Raw genomic sequence first — 27,969 nt, 5'->3', positions numbered from 1 at the left:
CCTGTACAAACCACCAGGTCTTGTTTTTACAATGACTTCTTCAAAGCAGTTCTGTCAAAGCACAGTTGTTAATGGTCTAAAATTTGTTAATAGTCTTAATGCTAAACTCTTTCTTTAACCCAAAAGTGAAATGATTTTTCCTACATGTCAGAATATATTTCCTATAAATCAGAAAACTTCTTGTTTGAAATGGCAAACAGTGTTGTAAGTACACAGTTATTTTAACTGTTGCTTGTAGTTATGTGATGCTGAAAGGTTTTATGTGAGGTATAGATTTTAATTTTTGCCTCGTATCCTTTCCATTCCCAAATGTAGGACATCTGATGAACCTTTTGGAGCTTGTTACCAGAGACTGTTTTCCTCTATTCATTAAATCATGAACTATCCACCTGTGAAACATCCTGACGTTTATTTTTGCTAACAGAAAACACTTTCAAATACTGGTAAGTTCTCAGCATGTAAAGCTATTCTTGTAATGTGGTAAGGGAAGGAGAAGGAGGAGCTGGAGAAAACGTTGTCCTGAGGACTTCTGGTTCTTTACAAAATTTAACTTCACACTGATAACAAAGGCTGGTTTACAAACCTTACTTGGCTGCAAAAGTTGAAGAAATACCTCTGGCTATTCTTCTGCTCCTACCTTGTGGGAGGGCTGCCTCCATTAATCATGGTCACTTGGTTCTCTTCGATTAGAAGAGGAAAACAGGTGCAGAGCTCAAAGCAAGAAGAAAAAATGCAGAGCAGTGCAAAATAGTATAAAATTTACCACTCTTACCAGGCTATTCTGGCTCATTTTGTGACTCTGGGACAGAGGTGTAAATGAGAGTCTTAACAGTAACAGTCCTAAGGCTAAGTGAAAATACATATTACTTCTACACTTTGCTAACAAAGTAATTTCCCGTGTGTTTCTGTTGGTCTGGCTCCCTCACTCCCCCACTTTATTTTTTTAACTGCCCAAATAACAGGACTAAAACCAGCTAGCCAAAACAATTGCTACAGAGAAGGAGTCAGAATTAGAGAAAGGCAAGACTTGGCAGCCTGAAATAGAAATTGAGAACAAAGTCAATGGTATTTGCTTCAGTTGGGTCATATTTGTTTTCAGGATTTTTCACAGTTCTGCTTGTTGCCATAAGAATGCTTGGATTTTCCTTATTACTTCATTTGTTTGCTATTTATGTTGTTTCATCATTTGTAGTGGCACTAGTTTGTATTGGGAAAGCTTTCTTAATTTTTATCCTATGTTTTCTTTCACAATCTGTTACTACAGAAGGTCAGTCTTGAAATCGACAGTATTGATTTATAGCTTGTTTTCTCTGAGAGCTAATCTGCCTCTGGAAGATGTCTGAAATGCAGAGATCAGAAACACACAGTGAATGCTTTGCTGTCATGGTTAGCAGTAGATAAGCAGTGTGAAGTGTAGTTGGAAGTTTTACATTGCAAGTGTAGTGAATGTGCTATTCTGAAGATGATGAAGGCTGTTTGTCTAAGAAAAATGGGTGTACAGGATGATAATTAAGTGAATGCATCCTTACAGACAAGAAAACTTTGTGCAGATGAACTATTCCTATTCTTTGTACCTTATAAACAGTAACATTTTATCTGAGATGTCTGTAAAGGTGCCTCAGTATGCCAAACTATCTATATTTTACACAGAATTTTTAATATCTTGGGTTGTTAGTCTCCTAACCCAGAGAGTTGTCAGCCAGTAGAAACTGGCCATTAAACTTTTCAAGAGGAAATTGTCTTGAGTACTCCTTTGCAAACTTTGGTGGTTGTTTTGGTGTTTTGTTTTGGGGGGGCAGGGACGTGTTGTGTTGTGCTGGAGTTGTAGTGGTAGATTTCTAACCTCAGTGTTTTAGAGGTCAGATGAGGTGAATTAGTGCCACAAATGTCTCTTTAAAAAGTCATTAAAGTGAGAATGTTTTGAAAAGCTACCAAACAGGAAACACTGTTGTTTCAAGGATCTGTTTGAAGTTTTAGTATCTAAAATTAGACTTTCTTTTTCCCATACTTTAAGATGTAACTCTTGCTTATATTATTGCAAACAGGTGACCAGGACTGAATTATCTGCAACTCATTGATAGATTTTAACTTAACTTTTTTTTAATTTGTTGTTATAAAAAGAGGTTTTGTACACAAGTTTGGAGGGAAAACACTTCAAAACCTATTGCTGTTGTGTAGTAATATTGTAGTTTACTGATAATACCCTCTGGTTTCATTTTTTTATGGCAGTTCTGTCTTTCACCTACAAGAGTTCATCCCAGTGCTACTGGAAGGTCACATAAGTGTGCACTACCTGTGCTGCCCTAGGGCTGTTGATGTCCTCAGCTGTTGTAGGAGAAACACCAGACCTGGAACCCAATTTGTTACTGGTAAGAAGTAATGGTCTTGGATTTTATGTATTCATTTAATACTAAGGTTTGTGTGCTTTCTGTATCAAAATCATTACGAATCTTCTCACTGCACACTGTAGCAAAATGTGCATCTCTGGTCTGGTTTGTGGGTGTTCCCCCCCTTTTAATTTTAGAGTTTCTAAATTTCTAATGGGGCTCCTTACAAAATGTGGATGTGGAGGCTAACAGCTTTCCCTTAAGTTTCAATTTCAAATCTGGTTTCTCTTGAAATTCTTCATGTTCTGTCTGAGCTAATGAAGGTTAGTAAGTGGATTTCTTTAATACACCCTCAGAAATTCTGCTTTTTGGTTGCACTTCTGTAGCTTACAACTTCTGCACGCTGTAGCTGGCCCTGTAACATCAGGTAGATGGTTTGACAGGTCAAAGGCCAAAGCCAAGTTTGAAGTTTTGGAGTAGACCGTAAAATGTTCAATGAAAGCTCCCTGTTATTTCATGTTTTGCTTATTGGAGTTAGATTTTGCTTGTGGTTCATGTTTGGATTGTAGAAGCAAAGGCTTTGATGATACTAATGGCTAGAAACGTGTCATGTTTTGCATCTTCTTATTCTTTTTGCTGAAACTCCTTTTTAAAGTTCTGAACTGTGTTCAGATCTATGTATTTTCATGGCAGAAGCAATTGTAAGCTGATGAGGTCTTAAATGTATTGTATTTCCTGACTAAATCTCACCTGGACAGATGGGAAGTTGAAGTCTCCCTGCTTTGAGAACTAATGGTTCAGGCAAGTGATTTCTTTGCTGATGTGATACAGCTACTGAAGGTGTAACAGCCTTGCTGTTTGTTTGAAATTTACTCCTGGATTGAAGCCACTGCAGAGATGTTGTTTCAATAGTGTCAAAGATGGGGTAGTACTAGCTTGAAATTGGAGAAACTTTAGTAAATCCTTACCAGGCAGATTTTAGTTAACTACTGGAAGGGGCTTGTGATGTTTTGCTTTCCCTCTAGTCCCTGAGAATTGAGTGGGCCTCTCAAGTCTGATAAAGTAGAACTAGTTTGGGTTATTGTAAGTTCACTGAAAATCATTTGCCTCCCAAATTCTTGCCTTTTCTGTGATTCTGTAGCATTTTGCAAATGAATGAATGAATGACAAAACTTTTTAATTACTTTTTTCCTGCAACTCCTAAGCCATAAGGATGAAGATGCACTGTTGGGCTGTAATTTAATGTTCTTGCCCTTAGTCATAAGGGAATAGTGGCACACTCTTGTTTTCATCAAACTGTGAGTTGTGAGTAACCTCTTTGGTCCAAGGGTCTGGTTTGGTCTGTTTACAAACATCTGCTGGTTTCTCTTTGAATGCAGAGCTGTGGTTGGAATGACCAACTCCAACAGCAACCAATCAGTTCTGTGAATCTGAATAGGGCAGAAGAGTTTATTTTTTGGCAACTCTTAATTTTCATAAGCAGTTACTTGCATCAGCTCTGAACGAAGATGAATGTATGAATATCATTTTGGGGTATCTAGTATAAAGAAGTTAAAACTCTTCTAGAATTGTGTGTGCTGCTTCAGATGTACTTGAGAAAACACTTTACTTCTGGAGGTTTGTTCTTTCAAAGCTCTTTGCTGGGAGCTGTCATTGGTTAAATACTCCCAGTCTTCTACTTGCTCTCTCATTTAGGAGAGTAAGTATAGGTACTGTCCTCCTTGGTTGCTAAGGTTACCTTGGGGTCTTTTTGTTCCCCATTCTTTCCAACACAGGGCACATGGATTGGAAGAATCCTATGTATTTCTGTTGGATAAAAGTGAAATTGGTCTACAGCTCAGTCTTGTTGTGCAAGGAGGCATTTCAAGCCCAATCTCACCTTACAGAGCTCCTTTGCTGAGGAATTCAAAAAATGTTGGAATGTCTTGGGAGTGGAGATATGGACAGGACACAGGGGAAGCAGAGAAGTGGGGTGTGTTTCTTGGGGTTTTTTTTTTGTATAATAAACCATTGGAGTGAATTTGAGTTCTTAATCTGTTTTTACTTTTCTCTGAAGGGAGAGGGGGGAGGAAACAACACATTTTTGGTTAGATTCCAGTTGGCATGTTTTCTCTAGGGAGCGCAGAGCAGTTGGTGGAGGAGTGGACTAGTGAATGTTTTGGTACTCTCTAACTTGTCCCCTCAGTATTGAGTGTAGAAACATGTTCAGAAAATTATAACAGACTAAATGTCATATAGCTTAAATTTTTGGTTTGCTTATATTCTGAGTGTGCAAAAAGTAAACAAACAAAACTCCTCCCAACAACAAAACCCCTTCTAGTGTCTCTCTTTTTGTTCTTTTTTTTCCTGTTTTCCTTCTGAGGGAAGGGAGTTTATTTTTGTCCCCACTGTTTCCCCAGGGACAGCACTGTGGAGCTTTCATCTCTGCTCATTTCTCATCTGTGGCTTTGTCAAAATTCAAATAACGCATTGAGCTTCAGAAGCAGCAGATCTGCAGCCCTTATTTTTACTGGTGTTGGGCTTTGGTCAGGAGAGTTGTTATGGATATGTGTGCTGAGGGGTTGGCTTTGGAAGTACTGCTAGTTACTCTTTTCAAAACCCTTCCAGCATCAGGTGAAGATGGTGTTTGTTTAGACTCGTACTGTAGTCACCAGGTGATATTTTCCTGGTCAAATAACTGTAAGGATAGTGCAAAATAAACAGTTTTCATAGATGCTGTATTTGTAGAACAAGGTTCATTCTAACTAGGGTTAAAGATCATATAAATTATTAATGCTTACTTTAAGACCAGGTTTTTCACAACATGAAAAATACAAAGCTGGTCTGTATCTTGGCAGAAGTTTGCATGAAAGTGATTGTTAAATCTGCTCCTATTTTGTTCTTGTAGCTGTTACATGCAAGTGTTTGTTTAGGGACCTTTTTTTCTTCTTTTTTTTTTTTTTCATTGTTTTTGGAAAAGTAATAGACTTGAATTACTGTACTGTCTGCAAATTGACTTATGAAGAAAGCCTGACTGGTACAATTCATTTTATGGAAAATCTACAGATGAGCTTTCATGGTTCATTGGCTTCTTGGAAAGCGATGTCGTGGCTGTGTGCTGTCATCACAGGCCCAGGACTAAAGAACTTTATTAGGTGCACAACTTTGAAATCCTTCAGTGTACTAAAAAAAAACCCCTGAGATAAAACAAAAAATACATCATTGATCTTCGAGGTTTGTTTTGAAAACAAGATCTCTGTGGTTTTTTCTGTCTCTATCATGCTTCTACTAGAAGTTTGAAAGGTACTGCTTTTCTGAAGAAATCTTTCCACAACATCTTTTGAGTGGAGATAAATATCATTACCAGGAAAAGGGAAAAAAAAAAACCAAACCCAACAAGTCACAAAACAGCATGTGAAATTGGAACAGAAGAGCACAGGGTTTTGAAGCTTCCTGAATTTTTAACTACTAGCAAATTGCCTTAAATTTAACTTGGATTAATTCCCTAGTGATCCTTGACATTAAACGGATGTTCTGGTTTGACATGGGTAGACAGAAAACTAATTAATTCCTCTGAATTTGAGGCATATTTAATTTTCTCCCCCAAAGACCTCTCCTCTAAAAGGTACAATGCAGTGACAAATGTTGAATGTGGAATGCCACGTGTAAGGTAGCAGACCTTTAGACACAGGAAGATCAAGACACCTGAATAGTTTTTGGTGGTTTGGAAGATGGTAAATGTTAAGGATTAGACTGAACATGGGAGCATCCATATCATTGCTTGGGTACTTGAAAGCACTGCCATGTGCCCACAGTGGGAAGAATGCTGTTCTTTGGGTGTCTCCCCCATCCATTCTCTCTTTATACTTGAAGCACTTTGGAATAAGGCCAAGTTGTCTTCCCTTTGCATAGAGGAACACATATTGCCATTATTTTTCCTTGTTTTCTTTTATTCATCTGTTTTTAGAACATCAGGTATTTTTGTTTTCTTGTCCAAAAGGTGCCTCCCCACCTCCTGCTCTTGTCCCCAGCGCCCTTCGCCGCGTGGGCGAGCGAGACACGGGGACTGTATGATTTCACTGCAGTGACATGCTCTTGTTCATCCATGGCTTGCCCTGAGGCTGTCTTCTGTCAAGAGCTTGGTGGGTGGGAAGGAGGCCAGTAAGGATTCTTCCACAGATTCCCCTCCCTGCCCCCCTTCCCGTGTGTGTTTAGTAAAAATCTCTTGGTAGGAAATAAAGTCATAGAAAAGCTATTTCCTAGAGAGGCTGTCAAGGGCTTCATCCGTAAGAGGCACCAGATTAGTCAGTGCCTGAACCTCAAACTGAGCCAGCCTAAACCAAAGGTAACAAAAGACAAATATTTCAACCTGGGTTTCTGCCACAGGCAGCGAAAACAAAGGACAAGGTGCATCTAAACCAGATTTATCAACAGTGAGGCAGAACCTCACCCACTGAATAAATATATGAAATAGTAAAGAAGTAAAATCTCCAGGATTTTGTGTGATTTCCAGGTAAAAAACATGCAAGAATAAAAACTGCTGTTGCATGAATTCACAAAAGCAGGTGAGGACACTGACAAATACTCCTGATGCTAATCTATATTATATTGAGGAAGAGAAAATTATCCTTGCAGGAGGCTGAGTTTGTTTTTTCCCCCAACCAATTCCAGGGAAGTGCTACCTTGGAGTATGGATTTTGATACCTGTGAGGGAACAGCAAAAGGAAAATGCCATATCTGAAACCTTGTGATTGCTTTGTATGCTGTGAGGCTTTCTTGCATCCTCCTCCAAATCATGTGGATATGGCAGCTGTTGAAGATGGGATTGGTGATGGACAACTCACTTTATCCTATGTGGCAATTCATATTCCCTGAGGGGACTAAGCTGACTCTTCAACTCCTAAAAGTAGATGCAGTAGTGGTTTCTGGAATGAAGGTAAAACTGAACTGTCGTTCTGCCTTACGAGGTGGTTCTCTCAAACGTGAAGACATCGGGAGGTGGTGGCTGCCACCTTCAGAGCCTGGGTTAGAGCTGTGTGCTGGCTGGTTCTGGCACAACCTTTTCAAGCCAATCAGTGGAGGTTTTTTGTTCTTACTCCCTTGACTCTGAATTTTGGTTTGGTGGTGTTTTGGGTTTTTTTTATTTCTTTATTTCATTTATGTGAGGTGGAGATGGCTTCTGTGTGAGAGAACTTGATTCGAGGTCTCTGGACAGACTACAATATAGTAAATAGGTAGTGTCATTCAAATAGTGTAAAGGTGCACTATTAAAGAGAAAATAGTCAAAGATTATCTGCTTTGCATGTTCTCTGCTTTTTCTGTAGAAGAACTGTATGGGTTTGAGATAGATGAACACCGGTTCAGCCTGTTTATGTTGCAGAAAGATGATCCTTCCTCTCCTGAGGGAAGCACATGCTTCTCAATGATCAGGGACGAGCTGGTCTTGAAAACTGGCATTTCTGACACTGCTGAAGAGACAGTTCCAGTCTTGGGGAGCTGGAGAAGCTTATGCAGGCAGTCTTGCATAACCCGAGCTTTTGAATCATCAGGTGGCTCTCTAGAAGAGCGGTCCTGCATCACGTATGTTCTGTGGGCAGAGAGGTGGTTTTCTAACCCATAGTGTTGTTTAAACTGTTAGCCATTTCGCTCCTGTAGATGGTAAGAATAGCCCAGGCTGGGGAAGGGAGCAGATGTCTTATATATCTTTATTCTGCAGTACAGGAAGCCCACTTACCTGTGTCAGGAACCTTTCCCAGTCGTGGCTGTCCTGACGCTGCCCACTGCTGTGAGCTGATCGGAACAGATGGGACTGAATTTGTGCTTGAGCTCGATGTGTGTTAGAAACTTGCTTTAAGTTCACATCAGCCTCCTTACTGGCAGTGCTTATATTTAACCATGTATGCTTCAAGACTGTTGAGACCACAGAAATACAGTGATTTTTGGCTTTAGCAGCAACCACAAATAACCTAAAGCCAGGGTTCTGCTGTGTGCACTTGCCCATAATTACGTTTGGATTTTGGTCTTGTCAGCACATACCACTTTCACAATTGTATATTGACATGTGGACCCATGTATCACTTTTACTGTTAGAATAAATTTAGAGTGTTTTGAGAGAAAGGAATAGATACCCTTCACCTTGTATAGTGGGTCAGCACTCCTAATTAGACCATTAAACCACTGTTGTAATCAGGGTATATAAATCTTGATAATAGGTTCCAAATAAGTAGTATAAGCTGAATAAAATGGGAGAAATTAATGTAAAGCCATGGCACCAAAGGCAAGTGTGGATTTGCAAAGGTAGTAACTGCATAGTATGGTATTGTGGAGAGTACTTGGTCAGTCTGTTCTGGTGCTGTCAGAATCCACCTTTAATGCCTGGAGCATTGTGAACTTGAAGTTGTGTCACTTGAGATGGAATGTGTTGATACGCTGATGTGTTGTACCTTGGGAGACAGAGAGCAGGGAGCTTCTGATGGATGGATGTCAGACTGAACTGCATGGTAGGGGTGACTTACTGAGCGCTGAGAGAAATGTTTGTATGTGTTTGTCCATGTTGATGTGTTCCTTTTCTTGTATCTGCACTTTGCAGGTGGAATAAAATTCGGTCTGAAAATATCAGCACCACTGATTACTATTGACATATATCCACGTTTTTTCCTGTTTTGGAGTGTGAGAAGAGGGTAGTTTGGACAGTAACTTAAAAGATACAGGTCTCTGCCATGCTGCTGGCACTAACCAGCTCTTTTGGGGGACATACTGCCAAATTTTATGGAAGGTCATCAAAGGTCCTGTGATTTCTTAGCAGCCTGATGGATGCTTTGTTATTTTGGCTGTAAAACATCCTTGCTAAACAGGACTGTTTAGGTGATGATTAGAATTTCTCTACCCAGTATCTTGGGATGGTTGTGTGGTAAACGTAGAGATGTACGGCCAAAGATATAAACCATCTTATTGTAAAGTCAAAAATACTGTGCTTAGAAGTAGTTAAGCTCCAGATAATACTAACTTCATAGTTCTGATCTATTGCTGGTTTAGTTTGGGTGGGGACTGAAAATTTTGTGATCTGTGGTCTTGGATTTGTCTATTGCTCTTCTGACTTGAAAAGAGTATTTATAGCCCCTCAACAGCAATATAGCAAGGGAAATAGCTGGTTTCAATTGGCCTTTGCTGTTTGAGGATTTCAGCTATTCAGTGTGCTGCACATAATGCTTGTTCCCTTGAGGAAATTGTGTTTCAGAGTGCTCTTCAATAGTTGGGCTCCATCAGCATGGTTTTAAGTGCAGTACCTCACTCAAAACCAAACTTCACTGAACACAAACAGTAAAATCTGACAGCTGTTGTACCCAAGTAACTTAAGAAAGATTTTCTTGTAAGTCGCTAGGAATTTGAAGAAACGTTTCCCTGGGATGTTACGAGCCACTGGAGGATTGAGCTTCAAATCTGGTCCCTTTTAACATAAGTTATTTGAAGTCTGGTAAAAATAAGCTGCAGCGTGTCACGAGCGTGTGGCCTTTTAGGTTGTATTTTGTGGCGTTGTTTCAAGGTGAACCTGTGACTTAATTCGGTACAACTTGGGGTTTGTCTCTGTCTTTGAAAAACACGCCTGTTAGCTTGTACTGAGTCTTGTAATGCTGCGATTTCCTTCCCTGTACAGGACTTGTGGAAGAGGAAACACAAAGATTTCCAAATGAATAACCGAAAGGAAGATATGGAGATTGCATCCCACTACCGTCACCTGCTGCGCGAGCTGAACGAGCAGCGGCAGCACGGCATCCTCTGCGACGTCTGCATTATAGTGGAGGGGAAGATATTTAAGGCTCACAAAAACGTCCTGCTTGGGAGTAGTCGCTACTTCAAAACGCTGTACTGCCAGGTGCAGAAAACGTCGGACCAGGCCACGGTCACCCATTTAGACATTGTAACTGCACAGGGCTTTAAAGCAATCATTGACTTCATGTATTCTGCACACCTGGCGCTGACCAGCAGAAACGTCATCGAGGTGATGTCAGCTGCTAGCTACCTGCAAATGACAGATATTGTACAAGCCTGTCACAATTTCATAAAGGCAGCTCTTGACATAAGCATCAAGTCGGATGCCTCGGATGACCTCGTCGATTACGAACTGGGGGCCCCTTCCAGCAGTAGCACGGATGCTTTGATTTCAGCAGTCGTGGCTGGCAGGAGTATATCCCCCTGGCTAGCTCGGAGAACGAGCCCAGCAAACTCTTCTGGAGATTCAGCTATTGCCAGCTGCCACGAGGGTGGGAGCAGTTATGGAAAAGAGGATCAAGAACCAAAAACAGACAGCCACGAAGACATTTCATCCCAGTCTCTTTGGTCTAGTGACATGGGCTACGGGTCTTTACGTATCAAGGAGGAACAGGTTTCGCCGTCGCATTACGGAGGGGGTGAACTGCATTCTGCCAAGGATAGTGCAATACAGAATGCCTTCTCAGAGCAAGGAGTAGGGGATGGCTGGCAGCCCACTGGGCGCAGGAAGAACCGGAAAAATAAGGAAACTGTGCGGCATATAACGCAGCAAGTGGAGGATGACAGCAGGGCGAGTTCTCCAATGCCCTCTTTTTTACCTGCCTCAGGATGGCCGTACAGCAGCCGAGACCCAAGTGAGTAATCCTTGTAATTTTTGTGGCAGAAATTAAAAATCATAATTAGATCTGTTTACAGTCTGAGCTTGTCAGTCTTCGATGTATATAAGTTTGCCAGAAACTGAAAAACATCTGTGTTTCCAGCAATTCAAAAGAACCACAAACTGGTCCTCAGCGTTGCAGCAATGCAGACTGGTTCTGGGAAAAAAGTTGGTAGTTTTGTTTTGGCCTTGAGCAGATAATGGCCTAAATCACCCCCAAACCACCATTGTAACTGTTGGAATTAATGAAAGATTGGAATTTAGTTTAGCAGAGGTGTGCAAAGTGGTGGTGGGGTTGAAGAATTTTCCCTGCACAGTATGTTGATGATGTAATTACATCACACACAGGTGTAATTCAGTCTTAATGATACTATCTTCAGTTCTTCCTGATATTCAGGTGTCACTTTCTCATGTGTAAGAAAACCACCAGAGCTCGTTGCTGGTAATGGCAAGATACCTGTGTGGTAACCCTGAGGAATAATGTGTGTGTTTGAGGTACTACTAGGGCTTAGAGCGTATTCTGTTGTGTGACTACTTGTAGTCAGAGTTGAATGATTGCTTTTAAAGTGTAGAGCCAGGGAGAAAAGTGTTTTCTTGACTACTTCTGAATGTTCAGTAGTTATTTTTCTGTCTTGAGATAGCTGTTCTACTTGATTGATTAATCACTGGCAATTAATAGATCCAGGAATGGTGCAATTACAGGAGTCTGGGTGGGTTTTTTTCCTAAGGACTTGAAGGGAGTGTGACATCAAACTCTCTCAAGCTGGCTTGGAGAACTTTTGTGTGAGTTAGCCTGTATTTCCTTGTATACCAGAATCCAAGTTGGCCAGGATAAGGGTGTGTGAGATTACATACCCTTGTGTTGCCAGATTCACTTGAAAAAAGCAATATAAATAGTACTGAAAGTCTGAAGAGCCTTTATGGGCTGAAAAAGGATGTTTAACTTGCTTACATACTGACGCTTAAATGTGGTTTTCATTGAACGGATAACTCTCTACAAATGTCTTTAGATTTATTATGTTTTACAGTTATCTGCTACAGCAAGCCTGCATGTAATTATTCTAATTGGCTGATGATAAAATCTAAACAATGTCAGTTAGAAGGAAAACGCAAGATAACTTAAGATAACAGTGATTTATGGGGAATCCTGTTTTTATAACGCATGTCTCAGGCTTGTTTGAAGTTTCAGTGTGGGTTGCCTAGTGTGCTATCCACACACAAATACTTCTTGTCAGGAGAACAGCTTGAAGATGGCACAGGAAATGGAGGTTTTGGGGGTTGGACAGATAGATGGAGCAAGCAACATGTGTTCAAGTGACTGTAGAAACAGCTACAACTCTGTCTTAGCAAACCAGCTGTAGATTGAATGTCTTTAAATGACTGAAAACAGAGCAAAATGTAAGAGATGGTGTATTAATATTGGAAGCTGAATGATGTTTGGATTATTTAACTCCTGATTATTGAGGAATTCTATGGAAGTGGCCTTTTTCTTTCCAGCAGTGTGCAGATGAGAGGGGGATGGCTTGGGGTGTCGACCCCACGCAGTGCTGAGGCAGCGTGTGCAATTTCCAGTAAGAGAGATGTTTCTGGTGATGGGAAAGCTGAATGGTGGTGATGGCGAGGGGAATAGTTTCAATATTCCATTAGTGCTCATAAAGCAAAAGGAAAAGCTGAACAGTAACACTCCTCACTCTCTAAAACAAGAGCAATGCCAGAACTGCACAGGGAGCAGCACTGTGGGCAGCAGCTGCTGCTCTGAGCGCGCAGTGTGCATGTGGAACAAGTATCCACGATGAGCAGGGGGCATGTTTGGAGACACTGCTGCTCATGGTTTTCCCATATTGGCCCTCTGGAGAGGTGAGCAGAGAGAAAATTCTCCTTTCTGTGATGCTGGGAAGGGATGTTTCTCTGCACTGTGGGCCCTGGAGTTATGGAATGGGTGCATATGAACTCATCAGGGCCAGAGGAGCCCTGAATGTCTTGTAGGTCAAATTTTCTTTCCTTTCCTTCTTTTTTTTTTTTTGGGGGGGGGTGATGTTGGCATGATTTCAAAGGATTTGAGATCTGTACATGGTCAGTTTTAGTTAACACTGGGACATCTGGTCAGCAGCAAGCCTCTCACCTACTTGTTTGTAGATGTGTGGTTTGAGTGAAACCAGTTTGTCGCTGATGTGAAGTGGCTTCTCTTTCGGTGTGAAGTGAAAGCATCCCTGCTCCCCCAAACCATTGCTGTCCTGTTTCCTGCAAGCAGTTGGGTCTTCTGGTCTTACATTACTATATCCCATCTCCAGCAGGTGGAAGCAACCCTCTTGCTAACTGCTCCATCTCCCAAGTTGCCAAGCTACAGGGTTCTCTTTGGGTTGGTTATTCCTCACTTTCCTGCTGGAATTCGGAAGTAGTCTCCAGGTGTTGCAAACTTAGCTCCTATGCATGAGAAAAAGATTCTCCTGTGTGAAAATGGGCAATGGCAGGTGTCTGCACTGTGGAAGGAATATTTGGGATGTGTTTAAATTTCAGCTTGAAGTTGTCTTTGCTTTAGTAGTGTCAGGCATCGTTCTTTAAAGCAGACCTCATGGTCTAGAGCTCCTTCGTTACCTCGCTTACTTAGGACTCTCCCTATCTGTACTTTCATAGCTAAGATGAAAAGGTACTCCTTAGCTGAGGAAATGGGTTTTGAATGTTCTTTCCTAAGAAGCTAAGAGGAAGAAAATTACCTAGAACTCTATGTTCTTTGAAGCTCGTTCACTTTTCTGATCTATTCAGTTATTTTAAGATGTTGCTTGTTAAGTCTAAAAGCTCTCATTGTGGGATAATTTGGGTACTATTTGTAAAAGCCTCTAATACTTCTGACAACGCAGAAGTGGATTTAGGAGAGTCCATCTTAAAAGTTCAGTGTTGGTGTCTGTCTTCTGAAATTGTGCAAGATATTAATTAGGTCTTGTTTGTGAGCAACACTGTGTTTCAGCACATGTAAGCAACACTTTGGAAGGTGGATCCTGCAAGTCACCATTGCATCACCCTTTTAATTCCCTGATTACTTGAGGCAGTATGCTTTACAGATAAAAGATACTCTCCTAGTCTCCTATTATACAGGATTGGTTAATTTATGTTTTGTTAGAAAGAAGCATTGTGAAACTTTGCTTTATAAACAACTAATGGCTCATTCACACTTGGTAGTGGTGCTTCTTTCTGTGGGAAGCTTCTTACCAATGAGACAGGTTGTACTGAAGTGCTCCAAATACCCAAGTAGACTGTACTTAAATATGAATCACTGGGGCCTCAAAAAGACAGAGCTGGGTTTTTTTCTTTAATTGGAAGAGTCAGAAAATTCTTCCCCAATCAGTTGGTTCTCTTCCAGATTCTGGTGGAGCACCGTGAGAGTCTTTCCATTGGATCCCACTGTAGATGAGAGTGAAAAGGAGCGTCTGGAGTAATTGTATTAATGGTAATTTAACATGATGGAAATAGCAGCTGCAGCAAGAGGTTCTTAATGTCTGCCATGAGACGTGTATCTTCTTCATCCAAGAAAGAATGATCAAATAGGATGTGCAGAAGAATGCAAACTAACTTGAGATGCCAGACTCAGAATGTGATTAAGCTCTTGGTTTCTACAGGGTGGTGTCAGTCAAGCACAAAGCTTGATGAAGACCATCTTTTTTCATGGTGGCTTCAATTTATTAATTTGGACTCTCTGTTTAGCATAAAACACATTAGGTCTTTTCTTTCTTATCCTGTTTGGGTTGTTCAGGATGTCAGTCTGTCATTCCTTGTATGAAGCGTTCGTATACGTTTTCCTCAGCAAGCTCCATTAACAGGGAACAGCAATTCTCCAAAGTAAACTGAAGGATGGGCTTTTATAAATAATAACTTTGTTCATGACTGAGCCAAGAAGAATTTCCTCCACAGCCTTGCCAAAATAACAGGTCTGCCTCTTATTTTAAGCTTGCTTTTTTTCCTTTAATTTTGTATGTTTTCCAAAGAAACATATTGCTATTTGTTAGCATTAATATCAAAGACACCTAGAAAATTCAGAAGTAGGCTTGTGTCTTGAGCATCTTAATTTTCTTTAGACTCCTGTTCCTTTAATTTGCTGGACAAAGGGTTTCCAAGATTGTATGTCCTGAATGCATGGACTAAACCATAGGGTGGTCTTAAAATAAATCTTGCCAAAGAGGATGGTTATCTTCACTAGAAGAGCTGCTAAGCTAGGAAAATGTTGCTGGTTTTGCCTCTTCATATAATGGAAAACTCTGTCGCTCGGAGGGTGTCTTTTGAGGAATTTATTGACGGTTTTATTAATGTGTTAGTTCAAGCACAGTAGTTATGATTCAGGAATTTATTTCTAAGGAAATACTCCCACACATCTTCTGAGTGTTTGCACCCTAAAGCTGTGAGTGAATTTTTGTGTGCCAATTCACTGTGCAACGAAGCTAATTATTTTCCAAACAGAACAGTGGCTTTTAAAGACACTACAGTTTGGGGACTTTTTTGCTTTACTTTGCTTCCACGTAGCAAAACTGTTCTGTTCTGTACGAAGAGCTTCAGAATGTCAGTGAGCCCAGAGTACTGACTTGCATGGGAAGGATGGGCAGGACTTCACTGTATCCTTCTGACTTCAGTATTTTCCTGTCAGAACTCTTCCGCGCAAGTTTCCTCCCTCATGGTGAGATGTTCCAGCTCATCATTTTCCAGTGACACAATCTGATTTCAGTGCCTGCTGCAGTGAGTTGTGCTACTGCCTCTCCACAAGGGCTGGAGACAGCCGGTGTCGGCAGCCTTTCCCTCTCCCTTTTTCTGTCTTGGTTTCTAGAGAGCAAACTATGATCACAGGAATTGTTGACGAGCACAGATGCTTAACAGTTGGATCCTATAGTGAGCTTACATTTTGGAAGGCTTCAGAAGGAGGCAAGACAGCTCTGTGTACATGAACTCTCAGCTCATTTTGTGCAGGTGAGGTCTCTGGACCTGTCAGAGTACAGGTCTGTGATTGTCTTATGAGATGATTTCATTCTTGCCAAAAAGTCTTCCTCGGCAAGCTGCTGGGCTGCCTGTAACTCTTTCACCTTTTCAATGCAAACCTTCACATCTTCCCTCTTGCTTTTTTTTTTTGACAGTGATTCTGCCAAGGATATCAGTCTGAGTAGTGAAATGGGGGTCTTACACAATGAGAAGAGAAAAAACCTGAGCCTGATGTTTGGATTCAGGTGTTTAAGGAACTCTGAAGATGCTTTCTTTTTTTCTTTTGTTCTACAAAACCAGTGTAATACTTCTGGCTTCTTATGATGCTTTATAATAACCAATTTACCTCCCCGAAGAAATGTATTTAAAAGGGGGGGGGGGGGGGGGAGGAAAATCTGCAGGCTGGGGCTGAAGGTTAATATTAATGAAGAATTCAAGAAAATGCAGTGTGAACTTCAGAAAGAGAGGGGTTTTGCAATTGACTGGTAGAAGGATTATGTGGACACAGAATAGAGGCAGGGAAAGCGAAGGAGGGGTAGTGTGTAGGGGAGAAGAGTGTAGGAGCAGGAAGAGGGATAACAGAAAAAGAACTGAGCACGAGCTCTGAGAACAAAGAGCCTAAATTTGGTGTGGTAAAGGCAGTCTCTGAGACAGACTGAAGAGATGTGGCAGCGAGGTTAAACCAGAGCGTGTCTGTACCGGGAATACCTGTTGAGTGTTAAGGCACAATGAATTAATTGATTTTTAGGCTCTTCTACCCAGCTGTTCCCACTAGAGATGAATAAACCTTACTAACTCTCTCCTGTACAGTCATTATTCGCTCTTCTTTTTAACTTTTGCAGCCCAACATTAAAAACCTCTTGCTCCAGCTTGAAATGCAGCTGCATGGTCGATACTGGTGCTCCCACATGCTGTTCTGCCTTGCCTGCTCCTGTTAGTGGCAGATTAAGCCATTTACTCTGACCTTTACAAAATCTTCATTCCCTGCTCCTCAAAAAGCGTAAGAAAAGCATATTTTCTGTGAGATGTGGTGTCACATACTCAATATTCACAATTCATCTTACCTAAAATAAAGATACATTGGTAAACTTTACAGGACAAACACAAATGTATTACAGGAGATGCTGAGGGAAGTCTTAGTAAGTAAACTGAAAGTCAGCAGAGTGATGCCTGTGGCATGGCAGCTGAAAAAAACCACTGGGACAGAATATAGGCGTTTACTCTTCCTTTAAATGGATTTTACTTTGAAGAGATGGAGTCTCTGATCCATCTACCATGGTCTGAATTCTGGTTGCAATGTAAAAATGTAAGGCAGGTGTTTAAGTATTTGTTATAGCTGTGATTGAAACCTGGGCTGATTAAATTCAGTTGTCAGGTGAATATTTGGTCTTCTAAAACAACGTGGGCTCCAATTTTAATATTTTCCTACTGTTAGTTTATCACTTATATCATTCTTTTTGCTCAAGTTCAGAAAGATCACTTTTTAAGGAGGATGGAGGTTTTGGTTCAAGAACATTCAGCTTATCAGAAAGGTGTTGGGGTATTTTTGGGGGTAGGCAATAAGAAATGACAAATTACCTGCCACTTGGAAAATTTAACTCTAACTACTGCATTTTTCCACCTGCTTTTCATGAAGTTGTAGTTATGGTGCAAGGCATTAAAATTGTCTTTGCTACAATTGAGGGGGTTTTTTGATGCTCTTTTTATTGGGGAGATATTTCAAGGCTTCAGGCAGTGGTAGTCAGCAATGTCAGGCTTTCTTCCTCAGCCAGACCTGGAGGGGTTACAGATTTGTTCTCTAATGCCACCCTCAGAATTCTGCCTTAGCACCGAAATCAGCTTAGCCTGTGTTGTGCATTCCTCTGGCTTACTGAGCTGCCCAGGTTTCTAGACCATCTTTTGGTACTCCCTTTGTGTGCAGGAAGCTTCCTGCCCGGAGGTAGCTGCTGGGTGCAGCGAAATGCAAAGCCAAGCAAACAAACCCCCCCCCCCCCAAACACAATGCCTTAACCTCTGTGTCTGTACCCTGAATTGTGCAGAGGGTGCTCAGTGAGGAATTCGGGTTCTCCATATCACCACCCTTAGAGTATCGAAATTACCAGGATGCAACCTCTGCACGAGTAACTTCTCTGAGTTCCTGTTACTAAAGGGTTAGGTCAGGTTGTTTTCAAGTCTGGAAACGAAAATCAGTGCTTTAAACCCAGACACTTACTCCCTGGCTACACCCTGGCTTTAAAATGGTTCCACCCTAAACCAGCTTTAGCTCAAAGCTCAGTGTCTGTTTCCTTTCCCCACCCTGCATTCCATTTTCCCCAGGCTCCAGAGCAGCCCTCCTCCTCCTCCTCCTCTTCCTCCTCCCTATGGTAACAGCCTTGATTCTGTTAATCTGCTTTAACTCCAGAGATCAGAAGCACTTCCCCTCTCTTGAGTGCCCTTCTCACTATTTTGTTCCTTGTGCCAAGGTTAGCTGGGCTCATCTTTAGACATCTCAACTTTTAGAAACAGGGGTTTGGGTTTTTTTTTTTACCCTTTTTTGTTTCGTTACTGAAATTACAAGTGAGAAATAAACAGTTTAGAATTTTAACATAAAATTCTGATCCTACTCGGCAATCATCACTGTTCAGGACTTCCACTTCCCTATTTGAAGTGTTTCTTTTGCATTAAAACATAGTAGGAATTAATTCTTCAGACACCATGTCTGGGAATCAAACCCAAACCCTGACTTTGCTGTATGGCTGCAGATTGTATTTATTATTTAACATCTCTTACAGGCAGTTGTTTCAAAAGGTAAATGTTTGTTCTTGAAGATTTTCAAAGGTTATAACTCAGCACTCCTGTCATATCATGAGTACTAGTGTTCATATTTAATGTGATAGGGGAATGTTACATTTCTGTCCCTTCATGTTTGTGTCTGTTCACGTGCAGATGTGCAGCAAGAGGCTGTCAGGTGAGCAGCAGAGAAGAGTATCACTCCTTTCCTTTGCTGTGTGGGTTAGGAGACTTGGAAAAAGAGGTTAAGCTTACAGTCAACCTTAGTATTATTAAAGTGATAGTCTGATTAAAGTTACTTTACAATTCTGTGCATATTTAGTGGGAAAAACCCAGTTGACTTAAGGTATTTCTACACTGGCCAGTCATTCCTGCCCTCTCCAAGGGCTGCTTTAGGTTTTCACTTCACAAAAGTTAAAAAAAATAGTTAACTCATTTTAACTGTTTCCCCCTTCTTTGCTTTTGGGCATTTGGTTGTATCTTCTCTGAGGGAAGATCAGTTGGCTCACAGGATTTACTCTGCAGCCCCAGGACCGGTTGAGGTCACTAACAGATGGTGGGAGAGTGGCAACAAGCAGCTGCATTTGGGGCCAGGAACTTCTTTTGCTGACACAGGCCATGGAAAAATATCTGCAGAATTAGATTCAATATTAGAAAAACAAATATTACAGCAAAGAGAGAAAAATTGATGGGTTTAATTTATTTTTTTAGATACCTGGCAGAGTGGAGGGAATTTTCCAGTGACTGTATGTACTCTGGTTACTGTTTTAAGGAAAACAAAGATGCAGATCTGTTTGTGCTTTTAGGATGCCACTGCTGAAGTGTTAATATAAAACAAGGATGTGTCTGTGTAGAACAAACCTGTCTTATTTAGAAATACCATCCTAGCAGCATTGAGGAGAAGGTTTTGGTTGCTGTTGGTAATATATATATATGGTGAGCATCCTATGGCTATAGGCTTAAAAAATGATGCTCAAGCCTGTATGATGAATGCTGCCTTTCAGTTGGCATAGCCTCCCCAAGCCCTCCAGAGACAGTAACAGCACTGGAAATGCACAGTTTTGTGCAGAGTGGGTTTTTTTCTCAACGACTCAAATTCCAACAGCACAGGCCAGCATCCCAGGTCACCCTGGCTGAAAAGCCGTAGTAGGACTTCAACCTGGAAGGGGTGGGAAAGTGCAGGCTGGAAGGGAGACCACAGTTTCAGTTCCAGAAGAATTCACTTAAGATTTCTACAGTCTTTAACTCAAAGACAGTTTTTAATGATGATGTATTTTGTGGTTAAATATCTATGGTTGCCTGATAGCTTCCTGAGTTATGAAATTGGAGCTCATTTTGGATGCTGTGCAGATTTATTATATCCACGTGTATACTGTTATGTTTATAAAACAGTGTTAATCAAAACCAGTATAGTTCATGGCATCACTTTCCTGTGTAAATATTACAGCATGTGAGAATGTTGGGGGTTGCTTAATAAATAGTAAGTTGTGAAACACCTTTGAAGGCTTTTGGTTTGAAATACAAACTTCAGGGATATTTTTAGCAGCTGGTAAAAGATTGTCGTGTTCTACCAGCCTGGTTGCAGTTTCTTTTATTCTCAAGAAGAAACACTAGGAAATAAAAGCTATTTTTCCCCCTCTTTTCTTCTTCCTGTGAGGTTAAAAATTAATTACATCTTTCACACATAAGGAGATCAAGCCAAATCTTCCTAAACTTACACAAGAAAAGTCATCCCTGAAGCTTTAGATGAGATCTACTGTCATGAAGATCTGTATAGGTACTTGACACACATACAGGCAGAAGAACCTCAGAAAATTAAGTCTTTGTCTGCACCAAGTTTTTTTCCAGAAGAGTTCAGCTCAGGTCATGATTTGATGGTGCCCTTGAAAGAAAAGCTTTAAGTGGCTCCCACTTTCCCTTGGTGCTGAATCGCACCCCACGCTCCGCTGCAGTTGTTCCGGTGGCAGTGTCTGGGCAGCCACGTAGTGAACCGGATTGAGGAACTGAGCTGGGTTTAAAAATAACTTCTTTTTTTAATAAAGCAGTTTTATTTTTAACAGATTAGTTCCTGTCTCAAGTTCATCTCACGACTATACATGTAGTCTTGGTGCGACTGGAGGAGTAGCAGGGGAGGGTGTGGAGATGAGCATTTGGGGTGTGAGGAGTTACTAATGTTGGGCTCTCTGCCCTCACCAGCCCTCTGCCCTTTCTGCTTGTTGTGTTACAAACAAAGAAAATCACATTTTGTCACCACACTAAAAGTTACCCAGCTGTGTGTACATCCTAACTGCCCCAGAAAGCACAGTGCCTGCATCCCTCACAGGCAGCTTCCAGGAGCAAGGCTGTTTACTTTGTTCATTAACAACTTGGACATGGGATGGAGTGAACCCTCAGCAAGTTGTTAGATGACACCAGACTGGGAGGAATGATTTGCTGGAAGGCAGCAGTTCCAGAAACAGCATGAATTCAACAAAGACAAATGCGAAGTCCTGTGTGTGGGACAGAATAACCCCAAACACCAGTGGGGGTTGGCAGCCAAGGAGTGAGAAAAGCAGCCTTGGAGAAAATGGGTTCTGGTGAGGAACGAGTGGAACAGGAGTCTGCAGCAAGGGCTGGTGTACCCAGGATGTCAAGGGCAGTGAGACCACCTTTGGATTGCAGGATCCAGTTTGGGGATCTCCAGGCTAAGGAAAAACTCTGATATGTTTGAGCAAGGCCAGCCGAGGCTTACACAGCAAGATGTTGTTTTATGAGGAGAGGCTGAGACAGCTTAGTATAATCTTGAAGAAGAGGAGGGTGTTGGATAGATTGTTGAGAGCCAGATGCTTCTCAGTTGTGTATGGAGAAAGGGTTGAGAGGTAATGGAGACCAGACCACAAGGGAAAGGCTCATGGGGCAAAGGAGGAAATGGTTTGCAGAGTGGTGAAAGGATGGAAGAAGGGCTGGAGAAGTTGCAGTATCTTTCTCCCTGCAGATATTCATAATGTGGTTGTACAAACCCCTGAACAATGGAATTTAAAAGTAGCCCTAAAGACACTTATTTTGCAGTTCTTAAAAATGGCTCTGGCTAGTCCAGCAGCGGTGCTGGCACACCTTGGGACAGCTGCTCACTCCCTGCCTATCAGTGCCACCACTGAAGACGTAACTTCAGTTGCTGCTGTTTTCAAGCTGTACTTACCTTGATGCTTGCCTTGCTGTTTCTGATGGCAGGGCTCATGTACCTGGAAGCCTGTCTTCCCTTCACCTTTCCACCCTAATTTATGGAAAGAGACAATATTCTCTCCCCCTAGAAATTTTGTTGTGGATTTTTGTGTGCTCTGCTCTTAGATGTGTGAAAATGAGCCGTGTGACCTGCCAGCCCTGCTTCATGTTTGCCTACAGGAGGGAAAATATTTGTTAGGCTTAGCTGGGAATTCTACTGTTTATGACAACAACTGTGCTTTATAAACAAGAGTGGGGTAGAAGATTATCCAGTGTTGCTTTAATTAGCTCCAGATCGTTGTGGCATCTTGCTGCCACCCTTAGCTTCAGCAAGTGTCTGCAGAGAGCAGGCAGCCAGACACCTTGGCTGGGTTTGGTTGGCGGTGCTACAGATGTGGGGTTGAAAGGATGCTGGTGAAACCAGCAGGATGATGGTGTTTGTTCTGCTGAAGCACCTCCAGGCTTAGTGATACTGGGGGGGGGAGCTGTGCAGGAGGGGTGGAACAAACAGTGCTTCTCGCGATGGGAAGTGGTTTGACTTGCTGTTGTCTCTTGGAGGTTGTGGGGACGTGCAGTAGATGCAGTGAGTTCAGGTTCAGTGGCAGCCTCCTGTTCAGAAGTGTGCTGGGAGGAACAACTTGTGCTGTGTGGAAAAGCACTGTGTATGGAGGGAGCTGGGGAGAGGTTGGAAGGGCTCCTAAAAGCTTCCGGAAACTTGCCAGGGTGATAGAGAAAACTTAACAGAAACTGTCTTAAAGCTTTGGCTGTAAATGGGAAGCTAAATAACTGTTGCAGTCTCTTCTGGCTGCTGCCCTGTTTGCTGGCTGACTTCCCCCCCTGCCTTGCTGTGGTTGGGTCACTTTGATTAGGTAGGCAGTTGCTTGACGATGGTGTCATGCGACCTCATCATCCTGGAAACTCAGAAAGCAGAGGGAGAAGCATTTACTGCTTTGTGTTTCTGCCAAACAGAAAGGGACTTTGAAGGGAAGATGACAGATTTCTTGGATCTCCTCTTACCTTGAGACTGTAATGAAAAGAGCAATATTGAGGAATAGCGACCTGGCAAAACATTGCCTTTAGTTCTTGGGGAAGAGCGTGTTTCTGCTTTGAATTTGCCAACAGCAGATGTAATCTTGTATAGCTTCTTTTTTTCATGCCTTCCCTATCCTCATGGGTTTCATCCTCCAGCTACAGATTTCTAGAAGATGTTCAACTATGTACATGAGAGAGCAGGAACAAGAGTTGAAAGAGGAAAAACATTATTTAGAAAGAAAATTAGAAAAGAGAATAATAGCATTGGGAGTCTGGGAAACAACAGCACACACCGCTGGGGGTTACTGAGAAGGTAAAACCACAGTACAAACAAGAAGTAAGTGGTGTGAGAGAAGCAGGCGCTGAGCAGGTGGTTTGGTAACAGCTGAGTTTAAGCTGCAACGAGGTAAAATGCCTGAAGTGGGGAGAAAAAATACAAGAGAAAGATTGTGTGTTAAGGTGCTCAATGAAGGTGTTTGAATGGTTCTTTAAAGAGTCTTTTCCGTGGTCTTTCTGAGATGGCACATGTATTTTCTTGGTCATTGGACAAGGTTTAATGCTTCCTACTATCAGTTTTCTCCTAGGTCTTGGAAAACAATCTATCACATTAACACTTCACTTGAATACCTTTAGTAAATTGCATCACCTTTATTTGTGCCAGAGCCCTTCCCGAGGGGCTGGCAGATGTCTGTAGTACTTGATTTTATTTCTTTTTTCCTTTTTACTAGTACAACACGATTTTCTCATAGCTGGATTTGTGGCAGGAGCTCCGTTAATGTAATGACCTGGGGCTGTTCAGCCTGGAGAGAAGAAGACTCAGGGGGGACCTTATTAATGTTTATCAATATCTGAAGGATGGGATGCAGGGGGAAATGGGCAGCCCCTTGTCAGTGTCTGTGGGGACAGGACAAGGGGCAATGGCTGCAAGTTAGAGCAGAGGAAGAACTTTGCCCCAGGGAGGGTGAGGGAGCCCTGGGCCAGGCTGCCCAGGGGGTGTGGAGTCTCCATCTCTGGAGAGATTCCAGCCCCGTCTGGACGCCGCCCTGTGCAATATGAGCTGGGGAGCTGCTTTGGCAGGGGGTTGGACCCCATGAGCTCTGGAGGGCCCTTCCAACCCCTGGGATTCTGGGATTGATATACTGTGAGTGAGTTCCCTGGGGCTGTCCTCCTCTTGCAGGTTCAGGTTGGTTCTGCCCAGGTGTAAATGTCTGCGCAGCAGCTGCCCTGTGTGTGTCAGAGCTGTTGTACTGGCGTGAGCCTTACTCCTTTTGTAGGTCTGTTGAAGCCACCTGGTCAGCGTGGCTGGGAGCGAGTGTGTTTTGTCATGTACTGCTCGGCTGCATCATCGAAGGTGCTTGTCATCAGGCTTCCTATATTACTTTTACTTCAGGTTTTCATGTGTAAATAAGAACTTCACCCATTAAATGTTGGGTTTGGAGTTTGAGAGGCATGGAAATACTGTGGCCAAAATTGTGAAAAACAACAGGCCCTGTGTTCTATTTGAAAATAATAATAATAAAAAAAGAAATTAAAAAATAATTCCTCCAAGTCAACAAAGTAATAAAGCTTTTCTAAAGCTTCTGTGTTTTGGAAAGGAGGTTGTTGTAATAGAATAACTGCAAAATAATTATTTGCTAAAGAGACTAATGAGCTGGGTTTTTTTCGAGCAGCATTAATCCCGTGTTTAGCTTGCTGCCCCGGCCGGGATTTCCTGCGCCTGGTGCCTGGGATCTGCAGCAGCAGCAGGGACTGGCTCAGCGCTGTGAAAAATGAGATGTGGAGGAGTTGGATGGAGCTCTGGGGCTGCCACGTGACCCTCTCTGCCTCGAATCGTTGCGAAAGAGAAGCTCATTTACTGAAGCTGGGTTTACGTAGGGTTGAAACGCTGTAGTAAACAGTTTGGATTACTGGGCAGTGACGGATACTTTTGATTCATTGAATTCTTTGCCTAAATCTTGTTAAAAGAAGCTGTATCCTGGAGAAAAGAGAAGTGGTTTTGGAGGCGCCGTGGAGAGGAACTTCATGTATTTTTGGGTTTTGGCATATTGAGAGTATTTTGGTACTTATGTCACTAAGTGGATATTTATTTTGCCTTAATGTGTATTTGATTAAGTTACATCAGCTATAAATACTGGAAGCTCCAAAACTTCTATTTTCACTGTCTGTCTCTAATCTTGGCTTTTGAGGAACGTTTAATGTCTTGTTGCGGTTACAATTAATCTGTGTGTGTTTTAGCAATTAGTGTTTATGTGCAGTAGGCAGCAGCAGATCCTGGCAGCTGTCAATCAGCATCTATAATTGGCAGTGTGAAAGGACGGGAGAGAAAGCAAGGTGATTTACTGCCTGCCGGGTTATTTGGCAGCACCGTCTTGTTGACAAACACCCTTTCTGGCCCGAGCTGTTTGCTGTGGTTTGCTGTGTAGGCGGTGAGGAGCAGAGGAATAGCAGTATTATCGTGGCTTTGATTTGATAAAGCTGTTATGTTGCCGGTTTAATGGGGTAAAATTTACTTTCTACAACACCTTTGTAAAAAACCAGCTGTTACCACCTCTTGTAATTTCCCTTTATGCAGAAATGTTTAAAGCAAACTTCATTATCTGCCCTGGGGGCTGAGAGAGCCAGTGGGATCCTGGGGGGCATCAGGAGGAGTGTGGGCAGCAGGTCACAGGAGGGGATCCTCCCCCTCTGCTCTGCCCTGCTCAGGCCCCACCTGGAGTGTTGTGTCCAGTTCTGGGCTCCCTGGGATCAAACAGCCAGGGATCTCCTGGAGAGAGTCCAGAGGAGGGACAGAGATGCTGAAGGGGCTGGAGCATCTCCCCTGTGAGGAAAGGCTGAGTGAGCTGGGGCTGTTCAGCCTGGAGAGAAGAAGACTCAGGGGGGACCTTATTAATGTTTATCAGTATCTGAAGGATGGGCTGCAGGGGGAAATGGGCAGCCCCTTGTCAGTGTCTGTGGGGACAGGACAAGGGGCAATGGCTGCAAGTTAGAGCAGAGGAAGAACTTTTCCCCAGGGAGGGTGAGGGAGCCCTGGGGCAGGCTGCCCAGGGGGTGTGGAGTCTCCATCTCTGGAGAGATTCCAGCCCCGTCTGGACGCCGCCCTGTGCAATATGAGCTGGGGAGCTGCTTTGGCAGGGGGTTGGACCCCATGAGCTCTGGAGGTCCCTTCCAACCCCTGGGATTCTGTGATCATCTGGAAACACGTATATTCTTGTTAACCATGTGCTCAGTAACAGAGGGATAACAAAATATGTTGAAATTCAAAGCAATTCTGCTTGTCTGTGGCTTAATACAACTGATTGTATGAGGTGGTAGAAGCAAACCACAGGTGGAGGGGGGAAAATGGTTTGATTTTAAGTGAAAGCCTCTCCTGTCCTTCGCTTAGTTGCTGCTGCCGCGTTTGTAGCCCCCAGCGTGGGTATTCCTTACATCCCTGGGGTGCAGGAGCACTCTGCTAATGATTGTTTTTTCCTCATTATTTGCTCTGAGGCTTTTTGGGTTTTAATAGAAGCAAAAAAAAAGTTACCAGCAAGAGGTACTGGCATTACAGTAAGGCTTAGTGATGTGAATCTGAACCTGTTAAGGAAGCTGAAGTGCTCTGGGCTGGGACAGGGAACTTCAGTCTGGTCCTGGCTGTGCTGGCTGGACACCTTGAGCAAGTCACAGTGTCTCCTGCAGTTACCACCCATAAGATGGAGATCATTATCTTGATCTTCGTTCAGCAGTTTTCCAGGTTGCAGAAGGTAGAAGCTGTACCAGTGTCCTCGTTAGCACTTTTTAATAAGGCTCTGCAGATTGATGTCTTGCCCTGGTTTCCAGTTGTTGAACACTACAACAGAGTTGTGAGCATGCCATGATCCTCTCCCCTCCTTGGGAGCTCTGCCTCTGCAAAACCTCCTGTCCCAAGGTGAGTTTGGTGCTGTGAGGTACATGGATAAGAGCTGAAGAAGTGCCAGATGAATTTTTAACAGTGTTAATTTTGTACATGTTAATGCCACCATTGGTATCACTGTGATAGCTGCCTCTTGCATTGAGTAGTTTTCAATGTGTTTTGAACTGGGAGGCAGTAAAATGTTGTGGATCCAAAAACCAGCTTCGGTTTCCATCTCTCCATATCAGCGTCTCCGCTTTGGATTTTTTCCTTGTACATCTTGATAGCACAAATGCTGCAAAGGCATCTGTTTGTGGGAAGCTCCAGCCTTGTTTGCCAGGTTTGAGCACATCCCTGTGTTCTGCTGCTGCGTATTCTGGACTAGGTAATGGCAATTACTTTTAAGCATTTCCTAAATGGAGGAACATCATCTTTGTAGGTTAATTTTTTTGTTCCATGTGAAGAGCAGAGAGTAGTATGAGAGTCGCTTTCCTTTACATAAAAACAAACAAATTATTTAAGACTATAAGAGAGTCAAAGTTCAAACAGAGACTCTTTAACTAGATCTCCCAAACCCACAAGAGTAAACGGTGTTTTGGCAGGGAGGAATTGACCTTATAATAGCTTTTTCACTTCTGTTTGGGTTCGGTAATTGACGTTTTTGTTAATGGTCTGTTATGTTGTTACACAGTTTCTTAGTAACTACCTCTTGCAAGGTGGCTAATCTGTGGTTGGGTGGGTGTTTTTTTTCAACTATATCACTTTACATAGAATTTACCCTCTAATGTGTGCTGGGAACCACCGATGACTATATTTTTCAAATAAATGACCCCAAGGAATTTATACTAATCATCAATCCACTCTTGCAGGCTGTTTATTACTTGATTTTCCAAAACCTTCATTGCGGGGAAGAAATGGAAAAATTAAAATTTGGACTACTGGAGTAAAATGATGGAAAAAACAGAACTTCAGTGTTTGAAAGTCATTTCAGTGCTAGCAGAACATCCAGAAATCTTAGTTTAAAGTAAATAAACGAAGTTTTATCCAGTTACTAATTGCTTGGGAGGTTGTACACGTCTCCCTGAGCCCTGCCTGCTTAGGGCATGGTTTGGAAGCAGCAGTGAAGGGCACAGGCTGGAAGAACAGAAATCCCCCAGCTGTGGGATGGGCATGCTTTCTGTCAAGCC

The 27,969-nt window shown here is 42.4% G+C and overlaps 1 protein-coding gene across 1 annotated transcript in view; it reads left to right on the top strand.

Annotated features, from left to right (window-relative positions):
* Positions 1-347: 347 nt before the first annotated feature.
* The window catches only part of ZBTB46 (zinc finger and BTB domain containing 46), a 48,238-nt gene continuing 20,616 nt past the window's right edge, over positions 348-27,969 (top strand). Inside the window, exons 1-3 of the mRNA XM_084271618.1 lie at positions 348-443; positions 2,230-2,369; positions 9,961-10,930. Coding sequence (XP_084127744.1) covers positions 2,316-2,369; positions 9,961-10,930 — 1,024 coding nt within the window. The 5' untranslated portion in view covers positions 348-443; positions 2,230-2,315. The remainder of the gene's footprint in view (positions 444-2,229; positions 2,370-9,960; positions 10,931-27,969) is intronic.

Source organism: Gallinula chloropus, assembly GCF_964237585.1.
Source record: "Gallinula chloropus genome assembly, chromosome: 16".
Taxonomy (NCBI): domain Eukaryota; kingdom Metazoa; phylum Chordata; class Aves; order Gruiformes; family Rallidae; genus Gallinula; species Gallinula chloropus.
The sequence above is the reverse complement of the archived record's forward strand: the minus strand, read 5'-3'. Positions and strand labels throughout refer to the sequence as shown.